Genomic DNA, 25,326 nt, shown 5'->3' with positions numbered 1-25,326 from the left:
GCATATACATATGGGATGTGACTGGAGAGAAGAAATCTCTGTGATGGCAGCTTTGGAAATTCTTTGAGTAGGACATGAATATTATAAGAACTTTGAGTAAAGAGCAGCTTTTGGACAATGGGATATTGAACCCTTTCCACATCTGGTGTTCTCTGAAGGCATTAAAAGCAAGACCCCATCTATTACAAAGGTGTGAGGTGGAGAAGAAGGGAAGGGTAAAATCATTAACAATGTATCATGCCGCCCTGCCAACCTATCTCTAATCTGAATAACAGCTGCAAAGTTAACTTTCCGGAGTAAGGCATATGGTAGGAGACTACTAGAATGGCGTAGGTAAACAGGATGATCCCAAGAAGGGGTGACTCTATTAGAAATGGAAAGAGATGGAAATAAATCCTGATGATGCTCTCCATCGGAAGAGGTCTAAAGATTGGGAAGTGAGAAGCACTCGAGGATATGCAGACACTTCCACAAGAATGTCTTCACACCATGCACTTCCAGGGAAAGCATTATCCCTTAGCTCGTAGAATAGCTCTTTTTACTTTAAAAGCTTTACTTAGGCTAAAAACTGAAAACCAATAAAACTTTCAAAGCAGCTTTAATTTGTAGAGCTGGGTGCAGACAGAACATAATCATAGAAAGTGGACACTCAAGAATTTTAACAATATGCAATGTTCAATAAAGATAGAACTCAAAAGGGCATTAGAACAGAATAGTCTCCATAAATATACTGTCTAGTATACAACCTAACCTAAATTCCACCACTGTATAAACAGCATAGTTTTCTCAAAGGGAAAAAATCACCATGATGCTTATTTAGAATTAAACTTTGTATTCTGTTATAGTTCCTCTTTATTCAACCCATCCACCACATAGTTTGGAGGCAGAGGGAAGAAGTTCTTTAAGTTAAACCATTGTAACTATTGATTATGGTTGACTCATTCCAATGACACAAAGAAAGCAAAGCCATGGATCTATTTGAGCAGTGCTCTTCATGTGGCCTTCTACTTTTCAGGAGTGTACAAGTACAAGTATGCTCATGAGCTCTTGATAATTCTATACTATAAAGCTGAATTGGAGGATGCACTGATGTCTGTTTTCAATAGGAAAATTGCTTAAATCAATATTTATAATTATGTCAGAAAAACATTAAAAACAAAACTACCCATTTTTTTTTGTTTTTGGTTTTGGTTTTTTGAGACATGGTTTTATTTGGGAGCTCTGTCTGTCCTAGAAATTATTATTATTATTATTATTATTATTATTATTATTATTATTATTATTATGCACCAGGCTGATTTCAAACTCAGAGACCCAACCACCTCTGCTTCCTGAGTGCTAGACTTAATGGTGAGGGCTACATTGCCTGGCTTCAAAAGTGTCCATTTTGGGGTTGGGGATTTAGCTCAGTGGTAGAGCGCTTGCCTAGGAAGCGCAAGGCCCTGGGATCGGTCCCCAGCTCCGAAAAAAGAACCAAAAAAAAAAAAGTGTCCATTTTTTCAGGAGACATGAAAATATGAGATGTTTACCATGAAAAAGCTTAACATTGTTCTGTATCATTTATGCTTTGCCATTTTCTATAATAGATATGTATTTTAATAAATATGTAAGAATCAGTGGAAAAGTATTTGCCTCGTAAATCCAAGAAGGAAAATTTAATAGTGTCAACAAGCATATTGCCTTCATGAGAAGTATTGAATAATTTAATAATTTAACTGGCACCTTCTCTTCAAAATCCAAAACCTCACTTAATCAAAACCAGTAATATAGCACTCAAAAACGTTTTGGGTCACGTGAACTTCTTGATATGAGAAAGACTTTAAATTGTCCCAAGTAAATACTAGTAAAACTTTGCAGACATAGGAGATCTAACTAATACTACTTTATTTAATTTTTAGTCATAATAACTAATGTAACATATGAAATCATTACCAAGTACAAATGTGTAAACACATATTATAATCTATCATTTAAATATTTTGACAAAATTACTGAATGCACTTGAGATATTTCTTTAGATTGCTCCAGTTGACTTCCCATTTTAAAAAAAGATACCTTTTTAAAGATTTTTGTTTATGTACGTATGTCAGTACTACACAAATATTTGTGCATACACATTAAGATTCCTATGGAAGATTCAGGCCAGAAGAGGATATCCAATCCCAGAGATCTACAGTTATAGACAGCTGTGCAGCTCCAGATGTAGTGCATGGATACAAATGTGGGGTTTTTTTGATAAAGTATTTCCTAAAATACTTTTAATTGTATATCTATAAAAACTTGTTCCCAGATCCTAAAACTGAATTCCCCAAATAAGGACAAGAACAGAGCCATACTATGTGTTTACTTTCCTGAGAACACATTCTTTACATTTTATTCATTCTAATTATTTGACTAACTACAAATCATAACACATTATGCTTAGCACAGAGAATGGAAAGTAATTTCCAAAGTGGGCTTGACTTTAAATAAAAAATAAAAAACATGGGGTTGGGGATTTAGCTCAGTGGTAGAGTGCTTGCCTAGGAAGCGCAAGGCCCTGGGTTCGGTCCCCAGCTCCAAATAAATAAATAAATAAATAAATAAATAAATAAATAAATAAATAAATAAATAAATAAAAATAATAAAAAATAAAAAACATAAAAGTAAAGACAGCAGAATATGATTCATGGAGCAGTTGCTGCTTTTCTCATTTTGTGCATGACTGAGGGGGTGGAGGACGGTGATCTCTCTCTCTTTGAGTTTGAGGGCAGCCTAGTCTACACAGTGATTTCCAAATCAGTCACAGGGACACAATGAGACTCTGTCTGAACCAGAAATGCAGGTGGTACTTGGAGAAATGGTAAGAGTAGAACCAAAGGAGAATGCGGAGTGAGGAAAGAAGAGGGCATCACTTTTGAGATTCATTCCAATACAGGCTTTCACAAGATGAAGATTAGTGAGCTCAGAGTGCATGGAAAGAATCAGCTTTGAAGGCACAGAACTGGGGGACTGCACATTTTAGAGAGAAGGCTGTAAATTCAGAAGATCCAACATACTGCACTCTATACAGGTTGACCAGATTATTTTGGCTAAAGGTGTTCATATTGCCTTGAAAGAGATCTATCTATTCAGATGGGTCTTTCAGAATGAATGTTCTGGAAGTAATGTGGCTGCTAATTGGAGACACTGAATAGAAAACCAGAGAAGCAAAGGGCTAGAAAAACCTTAGAAAGGTTGGACAAAAAACAAAAAATCTAGTGGGAAATACATTGTGGACGTTCATGAAGGAAACATGCTATCATATAAACAACTTAAGATACTGTAGTTATTCCTGAGAGTGGAATAAAAGATAAAAGGAAAAATATTTTCCTGATCTTTTATTCTAAGTTTATAGTCAATGACTACCAAATGCTTTGTTGGTAACTATTTTTAAAATGTGCCTTGCATGAGATATTTACTCATAATGCATCTTTCTTCTAACTCACTATATAAATAGGCTACATTTCTAATGATTTTAATCACTTCTTGTTGCCAGAATTCAAGACCCATGGCTCCCAAAAGACCTGGCATTGTCTTAGCATTATCTGATCTTATAAAATACTGAAGCATTTAACAAAGCAAAATTCAAAGAAAGCTTGTGTCTTTGAAAATGCCCGACCTATTGTCACCTGAAATCTGGACAACAGGAAAAATTAAAACAATCACTTTTTCCTTGGTAGACTCCCTGTCAAAGATCTATACTGCAATCTCTGTGAGGGAAGATTGGCTACAGACATTTATTGGGGGGGGAGGCTAAAATGAAAAACGACACCAATAATTCTTCTGGGAACACTCTATTGTGTCAGTATTTCTGCAAGGTGGTATTGAAAATGGCTTTAAAGAAGTGCTTGGGCATTGGCACCAAAGGGACGAAGCAGCCAGAGGAGGCATTCTATCAACAGCGGCACACAAAAGCACGAAGTGTGCTGTACATGAACTAGAGTCCTGAGAGAGCTCGTATTAAATATAGGAAACACAATTAGGCCCTCAAGATGGCAATTCAAAACCCACACTTAAACCCAAAGCAAATTAGAAAGATTGAGTTATAAACTCCAGATGAATTTGCTTATTAGAGAAATGGCAATTGTCCTATATGTCCTTAAAAAGAAAAAAAACTATAAAATATGTATTTGTAATATCAAAAACCTAAAGATTAAAAAAAATTAGACAAAACTCTCATAACTATAATACATTAATCCACTTGCTCAATCTGCCAGATAATTACATCTTATTGCTATGTCTGAATGAAGAGATATGAAGACGCCTGGTGCCACAATTCAGGGTTTAATTAGAACATGTTAAAAAATAGTAGCTCTCTAAGAAAAGTACATTACATGTATCCTGGAGAAGCACACTCTGATATCAAAAGGTCAGTTACGTTTGCAGGTCTGGGATAGTTCAGCTGAAACTGTGCTTTCGGAATTTAAATAAAATGCACAGTAAATTAGATTTGATTCCTGCTAATTTATGCTTCGATCCTGCATTCAGTCCCTGCTGGCTTCAATCAAAGTCATGCTAGAGCACTCTTATGCTAATGCATGCTGGTGAGCAGGAGTGGGTGGAATGGAAATCAGAAAGCTGAACAGGAGTAGGAAGCATAGGCCATGCTCGAGGTGGGCTTCAAGACGAGGGGAGAGGGACCTAAAGGTTAATCACATCATGTTCAAGTTGTTTCTACAGGAAAACATGACTTTCTATGGCAACCATTAACATGGAGATAGCCAGACAGCAGTTAGGTGCGTTTGTATGTGATGCGCAATGGTTACAGTCACACTTCGCCAGTCTCTTTGATGGTAAGTTTGTACCTGAATGAATCAAATTTGGGTCCTTTAATACACATTTCAAACATAGTAACTCAAGTAGGAAACACTTTTTCGTGTGATTTAATGGATTTTGCTTATTAAATGCTAAGATATTGTGTAAGAGTATTTTAAAAGCAGACTCCTCCACCATTTGATCGAGCTTTATGTTCACTTCGTCACAATTTCTTTAACACAATGCCAAAAGGATACTAAAGAATGTTGACCAAGGGGACACTGTAAACCGTCCACAGGCACTAGTTCATGCAAATATAGAATTTTGCATGTCTCAACTATGATAAATTTTATAGAAGCACTAGTATGTTGAGCCCGTTGAAGAATGCTTGAATTTTTACATAGAGAATGTTATCTTGGGAATAAATTTGATATTTGGTTTATTTCAATGTTTTATTAAGTAGACAAATTGAAGATTGTGCTCTTAATTTAATATGATGCACATAAGACAGTGACCCCATTAAACCCATAATTTCTCATGTCTAGTATCAACCAAAAGACTAAAACTTTAAAATTATAGTCTCTAATATGGTAGACTATGTGACAGTACACAGTGTTTTCATGAGCAGTGTGTTCCTTTCACTGCCTGGTCATGTGTTTGTTCTTGTGCTCCTCAAACCCTGGCTTGTATTATCTCACCATTGCTGACCTTGGGGAACCCGAGCTTTGACCATGTACTTGCTACGCCCTCTTTCCAGTGTAAGGAACCTATGTTGTTCTGTGCTGTTTCTCTGTTGTTCTTCTATGTGACTTGTTTCCTGAAAGGAGCTGTTATGACTCTACATTAAAATATTTTTCTTTGTCGTAGAATATTTTTAAGGTGTGAAAGTTTAAATGAATGCCTAGAAGATACTTCAAGCTGCTATAAAGGAAACATTTAACATTTTCCACATTGTTACACTTAAAGCATGTAACACATTCTTCCCACTGACTATAATAGTTTGGATAGAGGGAAAGTCAAACAGGATATATAGTTCATAAAAATGAAATTACCCTGGGTAATTCTGAAGTTTCTCCACAGAATTCTGTAGAAAATGGTCTCTACATCGAAGTAAAAAGACCACAAACAAATATCCACAATATCAGAGGAACTAAAACGCAGGCACCCAGACATTTTGTAGCATTCCAACCTGGAATTTCCTGGATATCATTTAAGTTACATGACCAATGTAAACACTGAGAACTGACTTCATTACAATAGAATGGATGCCAGGACCAAGACATGAATACTCATTTAAATGATAAATGGATTCTAATTGATGATTAGTTCTTCACCTCATTTAATTGTAGTTATTTTCAATGTTTGACAAGTAATTTCAAAATAACTTGTTAATATTGAAATTGAATATATAATATCATAAAATATTTGACTTTTAACACATTAATATAGAATTTATCTACAAAGATGGAAATTTACTTGTAATGGAAATTATACATTAAAGATGCAGGATTATAATAATCATTTTTATAAAGCTGTGCAATCAGATACTATTTATTTTTATTATTTCCAATGAATTAAAAAATGATGAAGTTGCTAAATTGCATAACTTAACAAGAAATATTTTGTATCCATGGCAACTATTCTTCTAGAGGAGAAATATGGTTGATTTTTTAAGCCAGTAACTCTCAATTAGTATTTTAAAAATCTTATTCTATGTAAAATATTTTTTACTTTACCTTTTCTTTCAACAAATATCTATTATCTCTATCTACATTTTCAGTGTCAAAATGCTTTTTAGTACAGAAAGTCCTAAATGGGTCACTACTCTCATAAATGAGAACTAATGAAACATCCAAATGACTATGGAGAAGAGTCTCTGCCCATGTTGGTGTTTTGTATCTTAGTCGTGACTAGAGTTGTTCCCCAGATATACAATTGCATCAGTCACTCTATGGCTACAGATATGCTGCTACCAAGCAGCGCTTCTTTAGAGCTTTGAATCACCTTTATAGGATGCATTGATTGCAAGAAGATTAATTTTGGAGGTGCGTGTAATACTTGAGACCTTTCCTCATTGTTGTCTGTATACTTGCAATCTCATGGCTAGAACGAGCATTGAAGTTGACCAGTGGTTTAATATCTAGCATGACCACAAAATAAAAACGATGGTTTTTGAATTGCTACAGAGAATGACGGTGGATACTCTGACAAGAGTGAAGGAAGAACAGGGCTAATCTGGGAAAGGGAAGGGTGAGAGTATTCCTCACACAGGCAATAACACCAACTCTGTATATCCTTCATCCAGTGCCACAACCAAGTCATCAGTAGCATTCTAAGGAAAATTCTTTCTGTGGTTTTGATAAACTGAAAGATTATGTGAGTGGAGTATGCAAATTTCAATGCTAATGGCATTTACTCTATTTAGAAAATCTCTGCTAATTTTGTAATGTTATTAAATATTTCTACATTACAATGAATACAATAATTAACTCAAAACTAAGACAGACATGCTTATGGAGAACTTTAAACTTTATTAGATTCCAGATTGCTAAAGCAGATTTACTCTCAATTAGAGGTTAGCAGAAGAGGTCATGGAAGTAAAGCAAATTATTCTGGGTTTTAATAGGCAAGTGTTACAGGCCTGCTCATTATACCAAAGAAACAAATTGGAAACTCCTACGAACAATATGTCAATATTTTTCAACAAATTACAATTCCATGATGTTTTTCATATACAAATGGGTACTTTTGTTTTTCTAAATATATTATTTTTAATTCATTAGCTTAAAATTTTTCCAAGTAATATACTTTTATCAATATTATCTTTCCTCTATTAGTTTTCTTGATTAAGATTATAGTAATAAAATAGTGAAATTTTGCTTTTAAAGTCACTGATTATTTTAAGAAAAATGGTTCGATATTAAAAAAAATATTTCACAAGAGCCTATCTACATTAACTGTAGAGATGAAATCTCATTTTTAAACCAACAAAAGAAGAATAAGGAGTGCTGGAAAGTCAACTCTAAATTGCCCTAAACTCTTAAAGTGGGAAGAATGCATTTTCCTCTGTGGCGGGGAAGGCATTGGAAGATTGGGATGAGGAGGGAAAGCCTAGCTTAAAGGAAATTCTTCAAGCAAATGGTGAGACCAGGCATCCACTTGCACTCACATAACCCGTCAGCTTGCCAGAACTGTCTCGTCAGCAATCTAGCTACACTATGAGGGCTGCTCACATCCCATTAACTCATTTTTTTTAGAGAAAGATTGCACAAGATGCCAATCAGAAAAAGCAAAAGCAAAGCAGAAGAAAAAAAAATGCAACCAAGGAACAAATGTCCTGGTACTGAATGGTTGCTTCGTTAACGGAATTTTAATATGCAATTGCGATGTTTCTTAATAACATTAATTACACGCTTAGTAAGGCACCATCCTAAGTCATTAGTGCTTTCTTTTTGTTGCATTTTATCTAATACTAGCAGAATGAAAGATATGACACTGGCCTGTTACTATTAATGTTGCTTGATCTTTTTATGGCACTATTTAATGCTGCTTGCATAAACATTTTCCCGGCAATATTAACTACTAATGTATGTATGTGTATGTGTATATTAAGTAAGTGTACCAACATTTGGCATGTACTTACAACATGCTAAGGGTTATACTACTTCTCAAAACAAAAGAAAGACCACAACAGTACTTGTACAGCAGATGAAAATAACATCAATGATAAATTTCAAAACTAATACTGGCCAAGCAATTTTAAAATATATTCAGAAACATGTAGCTCAAATTTTAATTGGATTTCAATTTGATATATTTAATGCATATAATCATGAAACAATCCCCTGAGTAACATAATATATTTAAATAAATTTCATAGTAATTCAAATGTTACCTGTAATATTTGTTTTATGCACATTACAGAATAATTCCTGACAACACTATGGAAATTTCTCATAATTTCTACAAATAAAAATTTGACTTCTTATAAGGTATGTTTCATATATTAATATGATTTATTCAACTTATAGTATTTCAGAGGTGAGCATTTATATCTTTAAAAAAGATCTGATTTGTACCTTAAGTACAAAATCAAAACATTGCTTTTGTTTTATTCATATATGAGAAAACTACAAACGTGAGCATTTAAACCCTTTATATTTAGTGATCTATAATGTTTTATGATGCTCCATAAAGATTTTTTTCTTCCATTCCCTGATATTGCATAGAAGAAAAGAAGTTAATAACATGAAAAATAACTGATTTTTAAATATTCTGCTTATCAATCAAGCACAGAAAAGAATGAGAATCCGTGTTGGATACCTTTCTCATTTCTGTCCTCTTTCAAGTCTGACTTTATCTTTTGATATTGCAAAAGGTTATTCTTTGATTCTCTGAATGTAATCTGGATCCAAGTGTGATACCCAGCAAATAAGCTATGACTGGGCAGAACACTAAACTAAATTTAGAAAGCTTATTGAAAGAGCGAAGCCTACAGTGATATCTGGATTTTAAATGGTCCGCTAAATCTTCATTCTTGGGTGTTGTTTCTACTGATATGTTATGGTATACAATGTGTTTACAGAGTATTTTATTAATGCTTCTACCTAGTTTACTTTAAGAACTTTATTCTAATTAGGTGAACTTAAATGATTATATAAGATTTCTAAAGGGCACTGGTTATAAGCAAGTAGCTGTTCTCAGTAGGTGAAGACAGAGACATAGGCTATAAAATGCATGTAGTGGTTCAAGGAAAAATGGTCTACATAGGATAACAGGTATGAATGTTGGTTCCCTTTTGGTGGAACTTTCAGGAAGGATTAGGAGGTGTATCTTTGCTGGAGGCAAGCACTCTTCAAAAGTCTCTCTGCCTTGTTCTTGTGGATCAGCACTTAAGCTTCAGACATTGCTCTAGAACCAGGCTATTACTGTACTAACCACCACGGTATCCGATCATAAACTGTACCCATCAGGAACCATGAATCTCAAATTAAACACTTTCTTTTATAAGTCAACTTGGCCATAGCATCTTATAATAACAATAACAAAGTCACTAATACAGCACAGAAAGGATTGGGTTCTAGTCATTAAAGTATAGTGGGCAGCCTCTACACTCTGTGATAGTAGTGGGCATCCAATAAAGACCACAAGGGGTTTACCTCCCAAAATTCTGAGGACATAACCCAAATAAGTGTGGAAGGTGTCATCCCCCTCCCCCAAGTCATGCGTTTGTTTGGAAGTTATATCTACAAAATTTCCTCATAAGAAATGGCTGTCATTCCAACTAACTAGCTGTGTGGCATTTGTTTGTGCAGCAAGAGAGACCTCCCACAGTGAAAGAACATCCTTTTTTAGGAAGTAGAGAAGATGAATGGAAAAGAATAGGGGTCTCATGAAAATGCACTTATCTTGTAGTTCTGCTCTCTATTAGCAAGTATAAAGATACCATGAAATCAAATGGTTTTTACAGAATGTTAAGAAAACTTTCCAAGTAGGGATACTGAAAGTCTCTGAACCAGCTTCCATTTTCAAAACAAGCAAGCCTTAGTTGTATGCATTTAACTAAATAAGTAGTAACCAGAGAGAGATCAAAACAGGATTTAAGTTCATTGGATCAGCATGTCAACTAATTATCCATTTAAATAGTGACAAAGGCAAGATCATGATAAATGTAATGAACTCATAACCTCTAAAACTTACTCAAAGAAGGAAAAAGTAAACCATATTTTAGAAAACTTCGTATTGTCTAATGAGACAGTACCCTAACCATTTCTATCTAAAGATTTATGCCCACCAAAGTTATAAGAAATAAGTAAATGGGCCAAGAAAAAGAAATAGGTGATTGAAAGGGGAAGTTTAACAAAGAAATAAGGAAAATAGAGGAAATAAAGAGGTCAAGTATATTTAAATAACAAGAAATACTTGGAAATTGAAAAAAGGGAGATTTTTCAGTTATTATTCAAATACATATCAAAACTGTTATTGTAGAGAAGTGATAAAGAAGCACCATTGAGAGAGACTAGCAAGCATAACCAGTGTATTTGAAGGAATGAACAAAATATTAGAGAAGTAAACATTTTCATAAAAAGTTAATAAACCATAAGTTAAGGGATTTTATTGTCTCTCAGAAACATTAGATACCAGATGATCAATGCTGGAGGCTAACACATTAAAATCATAGGAAGAAAGAACAAGAACAATCTTACAGAATAGTAAAACATCAGTCAGGTGGGAAAATTATTCTGTTAGCTTCATAATTTAGTAAACTACCATTCAATATCAAAGCAGAAGAACCTCTTTCCCACACTCTGAGAACTGTGGACAAAGGCATTATGTAATAATTTCAAAAGTAATTTGTTCTTGTTTGGTAGCTTGCATGCTATGACTTACACGGGCTAAGGTCAGTCCAGTATTAGGAATAATACACAACTGCACTTCTTCTTTAAAACTACCCTATGCAAAGATATGTTCCCTATGATGAAAACACTATTGAAATGTATAAGACATAAATAAGTTTTTTTATGTAAGCCATAAATATAAAAAAGTGAAAAAAGCAGGCATTGGTAAGAATTCATTAAGAAGAACCCACCACCAATAAAAGCCAACAGCCTTTTATTACCAGGGACAGAAAACAGAGAGCTTGTGAGTAGGAGACGGCCACTTTAGGCCATTTGAATAATAGCTTTTCCAAGGGAGAGGGAAGGCTGAGAATCCACACACAGATCTCCTTAAAAAACACACATGAACATCTCTAGGACAAATTTCAAGATGAAGTGTAAGGACTACAGCTTTCTAATTCTAAAAGTAACTGAAATCGCATATTAAGTGATGTACAAACACTAAATTTCGAGCTTAAGTGGAACACGAAAGGTTTGGAAATGTTTGACACCTTAATCTCTAAGTCAAGTATGAGTTATAATTTTCTCCAAATAAAATTTTTATTGTCTTTTGATTGTTTGCTTCGTTCAAGAATAAAAGTATTTGATCATGCAATAATTAAATTCTACTCTAACGTACAAACATAACTAGCTAATGTGCGGATAAAATATGTTAAGGATTTCTGTTTAAAAATGCAGTTTTCTGGGGTTGGGGATTTAGCTCAGTGGTAGAGCGCTTGCCTAGCAAGCGCAAGGCCCTGGGTTCGGTCCCCAGCTCTGGAAAAAAAAAAAAAAAAAGAGAGAGAAAAAAAAAATGGAGTTTTCTGTTCGTTCTTCCTTAAAAGTGTAATTTACATATATACATGCTTTGCTGGCATGTATGGCAGTTCTTTGAATGTGAACAGTGACCATGGATGCCGGAAATGGATGTGGAATCACCATGAATTGGAATTACAGATGGTTGTGAGTCGCCATGCGTGTGGTGGAAGAGCAGCCAGTGCTCTGAACGACGGAGACATTTCTCTAGCTCTGTTTCTTTAAAACTAAATCATTTAACATGGTGGGTTTTTTTGTTTTGTTTTGTTTTGTTTGGTTTTGGTTTTTTTTTTTTGGTGCAATAACATGTAATTCCTGAGTGCTTATAAATACTTGCATTGACACATTCTAACAAAATGTAGCAAACATTTTTTTGTGACTAAATTGGTAAATGATTAAAGATTTCTATGAAGTTATATAGGATGTCTGCTATTCCTGATTTCCAAAAGTTTCACCGAACTCGCTCTGCTTTTCCTCTCTAGCTGAGGCAATCAGCAGCAGCATATGGTGAACAAGACAGAAAACGGAAGAGAGCGCAGCTCCACAGGCAAGGCAGCTGGGACGTTTGACAGTTCTTTTCCAAATTGCTCATCGTGTTTTGAATTACTGCTGGGAAAAAAAATGTGTTGCCCATCTCCAAAATAGATGTTCATTTTTATTTTTATGCTGGAGTAAGACTTCTAATAGGAAAATAGAGCAGATGGTGATAGGAAAGGAGGTAGGCTTCCTATTGAGGCCGTTTTTGTATCGTCAGAAGACGTTTCCAAGTAAACAAATACTTCCTTCACTATTCATAGCTAGCTTTGCCCTCAGATGCACGTTTTGCTCTCCTGTGAGTCTCGCATTAGGAACAGTGTCAAAAGTAAATCAGTATGGCTTGGTGGGTTCATTGTCAAAGGGGTGTTGATCTAGATTTTGTGCTAACCCAGTATATGACAGACAGATAAGAGGACTCATGCTGAGACATTGGTGACATTTCAAATGAATAACTGTAATACAGCAAATGTTTTCCTCCAATGAGAAGTGTGCGATTGATGGCATTCAAGATCTTCCCTACAGCAAAATTTGTATAGAATCTCAAAATGCAGTAATGCGTGTGTGTAATTCCAAATGTGATTTGCATGTGGTAATAAACTTGCTGTCACTTTAACACTTGATTGCGTCTCCTAAGTTATCTTTGAACAAATTCTCAGTTTGAAGTTCTCAATAATTCCAAATTGGGTTTCTCTGGATAACATAAAAAAGCTTCATCTGGAATAACAAAGCAATTGTTTTCTGAAATCTTAAGTGCTTCCAAATCTGAATTTGATTCATACTTTTCTTTTAAAATCCTTTTATCAGATGAATTCAGGTACTTTTCTCTAGACTATATGTTTGAAAATATATTCCCCTATTTCTATTAGAATAAGAAAGTAATTTTTTATTATCTGTATGATGTACGTTTTAGAATATTCTTTATGCTATATGTAAGATCCTCAAAGTTGAAAAATACTTGTGTTTGACTCCACTGACACATTTGAATAATAATAAGTTTTCAACGATGCATATAATTCATTGTTTCAGTCGGTGTGTACCTGTTAGCCTTATTATAAAAGTTTTAATGTCTATACTTAGTACATTGAAAGTCGTTTTAAGAGCTAATGCAGGGACATGGCACTCTAATCTCTTCACTGTCAGTCTTTTCCTCACTAATCCAATGAAAACACATCTAACTTTCAATTTCCCAAGTTCATAGCCGTTGTCACGTGTGAAGTACAGCTCTTCAGACTTCTGAGCACTGTCATAAGTCATTCCAGACAGATTTATGAAATGACAGACTTTCTAAGATAAAGTATAATGTGTCAAAAAGCTATTCTTTATTTCCAGTCCAATGGGAATTTACGAAATTGTTTCAAACAAGGATAAATTTGGAAGTAACTTATGAAACTCACTGCAGGTGACAGCTACAACTCAGAACAAGGAACGTGCCATGATGTTCCAACCGCCGCCTTTGTCCTTTGTTTAAAGTGGCAAATGAAGCAGAACTAGTGAAGTATGTTTTGTGATCTGAGAACTTGTTAAATCATAGAAGCTCAGAGGTCATTTCTATGAGCACATTATTTCTAGCTACTAAAATCGCTAAGTGAGTTTATTTCTTTTCTTTTCACTTGAAAATCGCTTGTTTCAATTACAATATCGGAAGCGTTCCTTCTGCAGTCATTTCTGTTGAGAAGAGCTTTCATCTATTTTAGCACTGAGAATGAGGACCATTGATTACTGTGCCTTAGTCCTTACAGTCTTTGATGGGTATGCACTTTATGCATGCATAGCTTAGCTAATACAGTTTACTATAATAAATTTCAATGATGAATTTAGTTTTTGATACATTTATAGGTCAGTCTATCCAGTTCAGAGATGCTGAGAGAGGAAATGCAATGAAATGGCCACCTTAAAGAGCATCAGCTCTAGAATGGTCAGAAGAGTATCAGCTCTAGAATGGTCAGAAGAGTATCAACTTTAGAATGGTGCTAGAGTACAGTATTGGATCTAGAATGATCACATAGCAGACTCTCAGCTCCAGAATGATGTTCAAGCAAAGCAGAGTTCTAGAATAGCCCTATCAGAGACTATCAACCCTAGAGACAGGTAAGACAGTTCTGGCCATAGAATGGTCACGTTGCAGAATAACGCCTCTCTTTGTTTTTTCTACCACATCTTAGGATTCCTCGTTTTCTTACTATTTTTAAATAACCATCAATTGTAACATAATTATTATTAAAAAACGGCTGTTCCTAAAACATAGCTATAATTAAAACTACAGTGACAAGAAATGAGCATTGAGATTATTGTATCACTGTCCTCAGTTCCCCAGCATCCATTCTGAAAAGTATAATTGGTTATACTGTTATATTTCAAAAATTTCCAATTTAAAATTACTTTAACTAAGTTTATATCTTAAGAGAATTTAAAAACTCTTTGTTATGAAAAACAATAGATTTACTTGAAAATAGTCCCAAGAGTTAGAAAAAGAAGATTTAGAGAAACTTCGTATGTATGGTCTATGTTAAGCCCAGTTCATTCCTACAGAGCGTGTAGGATGGTGTACTTTACTTATCAGATACCAAGTAGTAGGAATATGAAGATATGAATCAATGAGATCTCTTCATTAAGAAACCAAAGTTTTGTTGCCTTCACTTATTACTAATATAAAAACAAACTTATAGTAAGAGTTTCAGGGAGGGCGGTAATGGGGGGAGGATGGGGAGGGGAACACCCATATAGAAGGGGAGGAGGAGGGGTTAGGGGGATGTTGGCCCGGAAACTCTTATATATATATAAGAGTTTCAACCAAAGAGGGTGTTTGGATAAATTAACATCAAATGTCAATAATTTCTGCTCAGTATATTAAGAAGGCATTTGAAGCTAGATAGATAATTTATAGTGTCATGGAGACTGAATATATTATTAAAATGCTATAGAGAATATTTTTTCTTAAAAAAATGCTGAAACTATCCATTTATCCAGGTATTTATACATCCATATATTCATCTTACAAAATTTCTTTAAACATTTTCATTGGTAAGATATGCAAAACTATAATTGGTGTTCTTAATTTAGTGACTTTTGAAGCATTTCATCATTAAAACATTCACAAATAGTTAGCATTTAGATTTCTGCAAGCACATGCTATTCACTTTTGCAAAGCCAAAGCAATAATGGGATATTAAGCCACAAACACTAACTATACATGCCAAAGAACACAGATCTCCCCAATCTCCCCACACTAATGTTAAGGATCCACTTTACAATGACATATAGCAAATTCCCAATAAATTTTGTCTATAGAAATGAAAGTGAGCAGACACAAAGAGAGAGAACCCCCAAAATGAGGAGTCTGATTGGCTTAAAATGAAGCAAGCAAATAAGAAATAGTCATCTCAATTTAGTGTATAGTCTTCTTTCTCCAGGAATATCAAACATAGGTCATTGCACATATAATAAAAAAACAACCATAGCATTATATCTTCCTCCTTAGGAAAAGTTCAGAGTTTTCAACATATTAATAAAATATGTTATTTTGTCTGAAAATTGATACTAACTCCTTCCTCTTTTGAGACAAAAATGGTTTACTAAAGCAACTGAAAAGCCAGGAACAATGGTTGTAGCAGATAGTCCCTCATGAAGCATTTTACCATGGGTGAATAAATATACTTAATTATGACAAATGCTACTAGGCATGATTTATGAAGCACTGCGCAAAGCCATGCCAAATGGGTAGAAGGATGGTTACTTACCAACAGGGCGAACTGTAGACATTACAATGGTGTGGTGAGAACATAAAAAGAAATTTAAAAAAAAAAAGAAAAGAAAATTATCAGAATGCATGATGTGTAATGTTACATTTAAGTATGGACAATAGAGTGACATCTATTCTCATAATTCATTTATGAACAAGGTTCCAAATCTGTTAAAACTGAAAGACATAAGCATAACTTTAAGAAAAGGTTAGTTTTTAACCACAGGACTAACTGTGAGAACTTAAAGGGATAGCTTAGATTTACCTTCATCATTTATTTTAATTACTATTCCAAAGACTTCAAGTTAAGGGGCCAAATGCTACCCCAAGGTTAAGAACAGACTGATATGACTATTCAAGCCAAAATGTAGCAAACATCATTTTGAAAGTATAAGGTCTCACTGCCGGAATTAAATAGCAATTGGATTCCAGGCATTGCTTGTCAGAACCATTTCATGAAGTATAAACATGTACTTGATACAACTTATAGAAGGCAATAATTGAGGAGCAATTTGCTTTCCATCCATAGAATTGTAACCAATCTAACAAATAGGTTGAGACATGCCATTGGATCCCAGCTAGCGCCCTCACCGCTGCTGGCTCTGTGACGAAGCAGTGACTGACATGTTGATTCTCACTGAGCATGGCTTCAAAATGATGCTTCAGCTAACACATCACTTTTTGGTATAATACCATAACTTTGAATTACTAACATCCATGATAATAGGCCGCCCTCTCTCTGAGTGACTGCAACTTTAAGGGACCTAAAAGGTTAATATTTTCTTTAAGATAATTTCAAATCAGTGTGAACAAACAACCATTCCATATAAAAGCAACAAATATGCATTAGAAAACATATGGTCCTTGTATACAAGCGAAAAATGTATTTATAATAGTTAACTATATATAAAGTATACAATTAAAATACAAATCTTTCCATCCAATAGGCCATTGAACCATATTCCAGCACATATAACCCTAGTGAATAATAGTTCATTTCTAGTGGGAATATATCTTGATGCTGATGTCTGGGCTTGATAAGATGAATACATTAGCTGTATGTCTTATAGCTGCCCATCTAATCAACATGTCCATCATAATTGTGTATTCGTGTAATCTTTGAAAATAACAGTATATTTAGATGTATATGAGAGGTAACTTTTATAATTAGCAGTTTTTATGGCTAGGAAATACTAATTAGGAAATATAAGTAGGACACTGGCATATTTTGTGGTATGTTTGTTGTAGGGAAGCATTGAGAAGGGGCCTGATGAACCATCACTTCCCTGTTGGATGGACAGAAAGGCCTGCAACAAATAACCAAGAAACAACATAAAATAGACATTATGATTTCTTCCTTTACCCTCATTAATAATTTCTCTGGCTTGTGACAGTATCCTGTAGGAGGAAGAAAGCAATTTTGAATTCATGCTAATTTAACTGCAAAGTAGAATTGACTTTCAAATATCATGTCCTAAGAAATACTGTCTTCTCAGATTGTGATGTGAAGGAAAAGAGAGGAAACTATAGTAAGGAATCACGTTAAAATAAGTAGTATATTTTACATGCACTTTAGACTAATTTTGAAGATTTTTACTTTATTGCCTTGGGAAATGTCTTCTAATGAGATAATTTTCATAGCAAGCCAAGGAAGAAACTGAAGAAGGAGGAAAATTGCTTGCATAAAAGAAGCTGCTGTTTTAACCTCATATTCAAGAACCATTTACGCGTTACTTAAAGTCTTTAATTTGATTATTACAAATTAAAGTTCTATTACTGGTCTTTTTGGAAACATTTGTTTGTCTACTTGATGACAAACTTCATCTGATAACCATGCTTGTTATCATGTTTTTTGAAAGTAATCAATCAAACAAAAAAGCTGAAGCGACTTTTGTTTCAAGTGTTGATTATAAAACTCCTTATAGCATCCCCAATGGGTGAACATTCGCATATTGATATAATTTCCATATAAACATGACAATAAAACTGCAGGCCCTTGTTCCATAGCACCAGTTCCTTGTGAAAATCAGCAGGTGAGTGTTCTCAGAAGCAGCAAATTAAACTCAACTGCGTTCCAGCATTAAATGGATTAAAATGGACATGGCCTCTTGGGTAAGCTGACCTCACTCTAATAAAGCGACCCAGTGAGAGGTTGAATATTTCATTTATGTGCATAAGGAAACAGACATAGAAGGAAAATAAAAGTCATAATTTTACCCCCATTAGCCTTGTAGTGTGAGATGTTCCAACTGCTTATCTTAATGGTAAAACATGTTTTAAATAATAATTTACTGAACATTTCCTGGTTCTATGGAGATACACCATTATTATTTAGCCAGGATTTTGAAGTCGCCATCTTCAATGAATGACATTTTCATACCACTGAGGAAAAGACACTCTAATTTATTTACATGCTATACAAAAGAGAACGAGCAATTAACTTTGCTGATCTTTAAAAAAAAATGCAATCACCTTACAAAACAATGCCCTCTATCAGTGTTGTAGGTTCGCTTCCTATGTACAAGGAACACAATGTATTAAATGAACAGCTAAACATAACATTCTCAATGAATTAGGAATTCAGTTAGCTGAGGAAGTTCTTGATGCCAACAGATCATTGCAAGTCTTTTTTTTATATTATTATTATTATTAACTTGAGTATTTCTTATATACATTTCGAGTGTTATTCCCTTTCCCGGTTTCCGGGCAAACATCCCCCTCCCCCTTCCCCTTCCTTATGGGTGTTCCCCTCCCAACCCTCCCCCCCTTGCTTCAAGTCTTTTTGGCCCAAGCACTCACATGTAACGGGAAATCTGTTTCTTCTCCAAACAAACATATCCTCACATATTCTCAGCATTTGGTTAGCCAGCAAATAGATTTTGAATGGAATATTTTGGGGTTGGTTATTTACTTTTGCCCATTCATTTAATCTCCCCAACATCCCTTGGAGATGATCTGGTTTAAATGAATTATTTTTACAGTAGTCTACCTATTTAAGAATATGTCCTCTCCATATATGCTGGGGTTGTTGATTTGTGGTTTTGGGAAGACTCCTGACAGTTGGAATGTGGCTGTCTCTGACTTATTTTGTCTATTCCTAAGACCCTTCTCCTCCTATGGGGTTGCCTTGTCCACTCTTAACTATAATATGTTGTGCTGTGTTCATCTGATGTCCCTAGGAGACCTGTTCTTTTCTAGAAAGGGTTGAGGAAGGAATGGATCTGGGGAAGAGGGGATGTGGTAGGAAACCGGGAAGGAAGAAAAGAATAAATTAAACGTATCTAAAATAATCCACAAAGTAGATTAAATGCACAGTTTTATCTTGTTTGCATGAGTTACTATATTTTTATTATATAGTATTAATAAGTGTATTTGGCTCATAAACAACTAAGGCTATTGTGACTTAAATAACAAACAATGACAGTGCTAATAAGCAAATACTTCTAATTTTGCCTAAATTGTTTTTATTTACGTTAACAGTAAAGTGATTGTAAGAGACTACAACTGTATGGGGTTGTTTAGGAACAGAGCCATTGAAAAGAAAAGAAAGCACCTTTCTTCTCAGGGACACAGATGCATGCTTCCTGCTAGGTACCTGGAGACAAATAAGTGTTGGAGAATAAATTCTTTTTTCTCTCTTTTTATTTTTTTGAACAGAAAGAAGATCAAACTACAGATTTCTGACTTATTTCGTTCACTTTTAACCTCCTCCAAACCTTTTCCCTGATTTATAAAATTTTAAGGAGCAAAATTTGCAAGGTAAAAGGTGAGCTGCAACTGTGTTGCTGCCAACCTCCTCTGTGGAGAGCTGAGAGGAAGCATAGCCCGCTGTGGAAGGAGGTTAAGGTTTGCCCGGCAGATGTGCTGGTGCATTTGTGCTCATTGACCATCAGCCCAAAATGCACGACATACCTTTGCAAAATAGTTTTACCTACATGACAAGGCCAGAGCATTACTCCATGTTTGGAGAGACTGGTTGATCAGTAGTATGATCCCAGACTAGTGTTTCTCACCCTGTAGGTCTCTAAAAATATTTACAGTATAACTCATAACAATAGCAAAATTATAGTTATGTACGAGCAACAAAAATAATTTTATTGTTGGGAGTTACCACAACATGAAGTCCTGTATTAAAGGGTTGCAGCGTTAGGAAGATTGAAAACCAACGCTCTAGCCAGTTCCCTTTATCTTGTTATACTTGCTCTCTGTTAAGTGAGTAGATAGCATTTGGCAGACAGTTAGGTACTGGCATTTATTGGAGTCTTACCATACAGCCCTAGAAACAAATGGGAAATCTTTCAATATCATTGGTTGTCAAAAATTCAAAAACACAGTTCATAGATAAATTGATATGATAACTAGAGATCTTAAGAAGCTACTATTAAACACTAATCTTCAAAAGATTGTTGGTACTAGCAAAATAAAAGTTATTCTGTGTACAAGGTTTCCTCAATCCTGCTATGTAAGGCAAGCTCAAGAAGTCTCATCTGGAGCCAATGGTGTCAACAGCACCTCAAGTGAGTGACTATCATAGAGTGAAACTGAGAAGTAATGGCTTAAAACCTCCCTAGCAGTCATAAAGCCAAAGTGAAGACAGGTTGAAAAGGCTTGAAAGTAGGCAAGGGCAATTGTTACTTGTGCTCAGAGAATGGATACTCTGTATTCCCAAGTTCAATCTGGCATGTGAAGAGAAATGTAAGATTTCCAAGATCAGTTTTGCCCCAATTCAAAGTCACCTTTTGCTACTTCTATCTGGATACATAACTATCACCTCTGTGAAGAAAGGTGCATATGGTTACCACTCATCAGATGTGCTGGAGTGTATATATAGCAGAGTGAAGTGAGTACTGTCACAATAGTTTATTATTTTACTAATTGTGTTATATTGAACACTAGTTCAGATCTTCTTAATGCATTTGGAATTTTTTTATGGATTCCATAAAAAAAGAAAAAAAAGAATAAAAAAAGGAAAGACAATTTATTTAAGCAATCTAATGATTTGGAAGACAGAACATCTGAGTTCACTATAATCATAAAACAGTATATTATATTCCTTTACTTTGAAATAGTCTTGCTATATAGAGCATGCTGGCTTCCCATGTGTGATCCTTTTGTGGCTGCCCCTCCTGTGTTAGCATACTGGTTCGCCATCATGCTTAGCAGCTCCTCCTATTTTGAGGAGACATGAACTTACCAACTGAACCAGTATTAAGCTCCTGGCTCCATTTTCTCTGACTCCTTAAGTCTCTTACCTCGGACAGTGAGGGTGGCAGAAGCTTCCACTTTTCCCACCCGATTCTCAGCGATGCACACATAGGTACCTTCATCTGCACTTATGGCCTTTTTGATTCTCAGGGTGTAGTCGTCCTTGATATCATACCTGTTTGGGATAGGAGCCAGCATTATCAAAGAGCATCAGTCACATACATAATAGTGGTTTAGAGATAGTAATCCTTATCTTTTTTATGCACACACGTGCATCAATCGACAAAATTAAACTCATTGATCATGAAATTACTACTAAGAAGATAATTTTATAACCGACCACTAGTTGTGTGTCAAGTTACTCATTCGTGTTATGTGTGTACAGCTTTTTCTTCCTCAAAACAATTAAAGGCAGGCTTTCCAATTTGTCCCATTCTGGGGACACTCCACTAATAAGGAAAAATACTATTCATTTCTGTTTTGGGTCATATGTGTTTTTTTATTAAGTAAGCTAATTATACTGTTTTTAATATGATAATTTTAGGCATTTTAATGTGAGACCTTAAAAATATATTCAAACAAGAAATATTTGTCTTCTGTATCAGGAAGTTGCTAGAATGATAAAATGAACAGTGAGTAAAAGGATAAGGAAATAAAGAAGTAAAGTTTTTGTTTGTTTTGCCTTTCCTGACCACCAATACAAACACTTGAAATAGAAAACATAAATATTTGAAAAAGTTGAGAACTATATACTATACTCCAAGTTTACAATTACACAAACAAAACAATAAAAAGATTTCCACTTGTATTACCTCTCAATTTTCACTAATGTTTTTCAAGCATTTTTTCGAGTACCTTATAATAGTTTACATTATTTTTCTTTTTCTATTACAAAATCAGATCAGTGTATTCAAAAATAAATTCTGCATGTTCAATACTTATTGGGAAATTCTCATGTTTTAAGAATTGATCTCTCTCTCTCTCTCTCTCTCTCTCTCTCTTACACACACACACACACACACACACACACACACACACACAGACTTCTCAGGTTTACTCTTACACTCTCTTTTCTCTCTACATTTCCTGGTCCCACTTTTCCCCCTCATTTTTTTGTTTGAATGAACATGTGTTACTTCTAACATTAGTTTTAAAACAACACAAGAACAACAAAAACGACAAGAAAACTGCTGTGTCTGTGCAATAGTTCTGATTTATAGACAGTGGCATGGCTAGCCACAATGTCCTACTACCAATCATGCTTGGAATTCTCTGTCTACATATTTACCTAGAATTTCTATTTACTATGGTTTAAGCCTTAAGAAACCCTTATTACTATCCATATTTGAAATCTTGCATAGCTACACCAAAAAGAAACACAATTACTCCCCCCTTGAAACATAGACACACGTTAATGATTCTGTGCTACTTAGAAATTCTTAGTGTAGAGTTTTCATTGTTGTCCTTTTCAGACAGGGGGACATCTTTCTGTTTCACCAAATGCTCTATTCAAACTACTAATCATAGAACCTTTAAAGTTTATACACAAGTGACATAAAGCACAGACTTAGGAACATATTGACAAATTGTAACAACAGGGCCACTCCTTGTGTTTCTAGTGTGGGGCAAACTATTTAAATTCTTCATAGTATGAAGTGTGCCATTGACAAAAAATGTTCTAAGAACAATGTCTGTTTCAACATACTGAATGCCAAATACAGCTTTAAAATATGTAAAAATAGCACAGCAGGAGGAAATTATAATTCATGTAAGCTATTTATCACACATTTGAAGAGCTCAAGAGTTATACAATTAATGCCTTTTATTCCTGCTAATATCAATGCTATGTAAATAGGAGTGGCTTCAAGACTGGCAGTTTTCTATACTTACCAATTAGGATGGCTTATTTTTACAGTTTAAGATCAATTCTAAACTAAGAAGCACAAAATAGCAACAATATCGAGTTGCAGATCCAATACATTATGTAACAAATCAAAAATTAACATAAATACAGATAACTATAATCTCAGAAGTATCCGTCTGCCTTCTAATTAAGCAGACTCCTACATCTGAGATAATTTCATATGCAGGAAAACATTAGTTACGTTTTCTGCTAAATATTGACTTATTGACAACAACAATGCAAAAAGCTTATCTTGACTCAAAATTCTGGGTTACAGATCATCGTAGTGAGGCAGTCACAGAAGCAGTGGGTGAGAGAACGGGTCACATGATACCCAGAGCCAGATGACAGCAAAAGAGAGATGTGTGCCTGCCAATGATCAGCCCGCCACTCCCCTGCCCTCATTCCATGTATGGTGACTTGGCAGGTCTTCTTCCCTCAGCTAATGTAAAATCAAACAATTCCTAACCGAGATTCCTAGCTGCATAGTGGTGGGGGAAGGAGATGATATTTTGAGGCTTATGTGGTCAGGCAGGACTTCCAGTAGAGGAGGGCACTAAACCTTTGACCCCAAATTTGCCCTGCCTACAAGATGGGCAGAGATAAAGAGCGAGAATAGACTGAGGGAATGGCCAGCCAATGTCTGGCCCAACTTGAGACCGATGTCATGGGAGAGAGGCAAGCCCTGGTACTATTAATGATACTCTGCTGTGCGTTCAGACAGAAGTCTAGCATCATTGTCTTCTGAGGGGTCCCGTCCATCAGGGAATAGGAACAGATGCAGAGACCCACAGCCAAACATTAGGTGGGTCTGTGAGTCTTGTGAAAGAATGGGAGGAAGAATTGAGGAAGCCAAGGGGTGTCAAGGACACCACGAGAAGACCTACAGAGCCACCATTTCTATTTAGTAATAGAATGCACCTTTCTGTAGGAATGCTTGCTGTTTTGCACATGTTTTTTGGGTAAATATGAATTTATTGTGTTGATTATTCTGTGTCAGGGTTTTGGAATCTTTCAAAACTAATGGTATACATATTCTCTAAACAATCATAACTTTAAGAGCTTCAGAAGAATTTGTCAACCTATATATTCTGTATTACATTTTTTTCTCATCAATCAAAGATACCTAAATTTGTTTTTTAACTGTCTTTAATTAGTCTAGAATAAATTATAAATGAGAGGAGTATGCTTTGGTACAAAGCCATTCATTGGCTGCATAGTAAAATTGTATATGTTTGTAGAATATAGTGGTATGACCTGTTTTAATTAAAAACAGAAAATGAAGCAGATGAAAAATATTTCTGATGAGGCAGTTTTACTGCAAGTGTGATGCCTTTCGTTGTGAAATCCGCCTGATTTAGACTTATATAAAGGCAACCATTGTTGCCAGGTTTGATTAATGACAGTTGGAGTATGCTTAGCTGTCAGTTGCTACCATGGATGTACCTTATTCCTTCTGATATGAACCACTGCTGAAAAATACAACCCAATCATATTTGGCCCCTGGACAACATGTGCTGTCATCACTGTACCGTGAATTCAGATTGATTGGTGACCTGCTGTGACAACGTAGTCACTGAAGCTTGGTCTTACTGCATTATTTTTCCCCAAGTAGGGAGGGTGGTTTAAAAAAAAGGCAAAGGAAATTTAATTGTATCAAACCATTACAAAATCATTATCATCTATTAAGCGAAATAAAAACAAAACACAGAGATTTTGCTTTAGCATTTAAAACTATAGTGTGTATAGAAGGTACTGTTCATGTTTTTGATATTTGGTGCATTATATGAAAAATGTCCCAAAAGAGAAATACTGCTGTTTATTAGTTTAGCAAACAAAGAAATATATTCTAAATATCATTTCCCATTTTATATAAGGGAATTTATTACATTTCCTCCTCAGTGAGAAACCCGTTATCCTACAGAGCAGAAAGAATTTCTATAAATCAAACTAAAATGAAAGTATTAGGCAAT

The 25,326-nt window shown here is 35.0% G+C and overlaps 1 protein-coding gene across 7 annotated transcripts in view; it reads right to left on the bottom strand.

The window, feature by feature from the left end:
- Robo2 (roundabout guidance receptor 2) overlaps positions 1–21,970 on the bottom strand; it is a 115,440-nt gene extending 93,470 nt beyond the window's left edge. For 4 of the 7 annotated variants that reach the window (XM_032899163.1, XM_032899164.1, XM_032899165.1 and 1 more), the window contains exons 1-2: positions 21,498–21,969; positions 16,244–16,255 (exon numbers count right to left, since the gene is read on the bottom strand). In XM_032899163.1, coding sequence (XP_032755054.1) covers positions 16,244–16,255; positions 21,498–21,648 — 163 coding nt within the window. In that variant the 5' untranslated portion in view covers positions 21,649–21,969. Of the gene's footprint in view, positions 1–16,243; positions 16,256–21,497 lie in introns of all 7 variants that reach the window. The other 3 variants (XM_032899166.1, XM_032899167.1, XM_032899168.1) reach the window with 2 other exon arrangements.
- Positions 21,971–25,326: the final 3,356 nt, after the last annotated feature.

Source organism: Rattus rattus, chromosome 4, assembly GCF_011064425.1.
Source record: "Rattus rattus isolate New Zealand chromosome 4, Rrattus_CSIRO_v1, whole genome shotgun sequence".
Taxonomy (NCBI): domain Eukaryota; kingdom Metazoa; phylum Chordata; class Mammalia; order Rodentia; family Muridae; genus Rattus; species Rattus rattus.
Note: the sequence above shows the minus strand (reverse complement) of the source record. Positions and strands in the feature narration are given on the sequence as shown.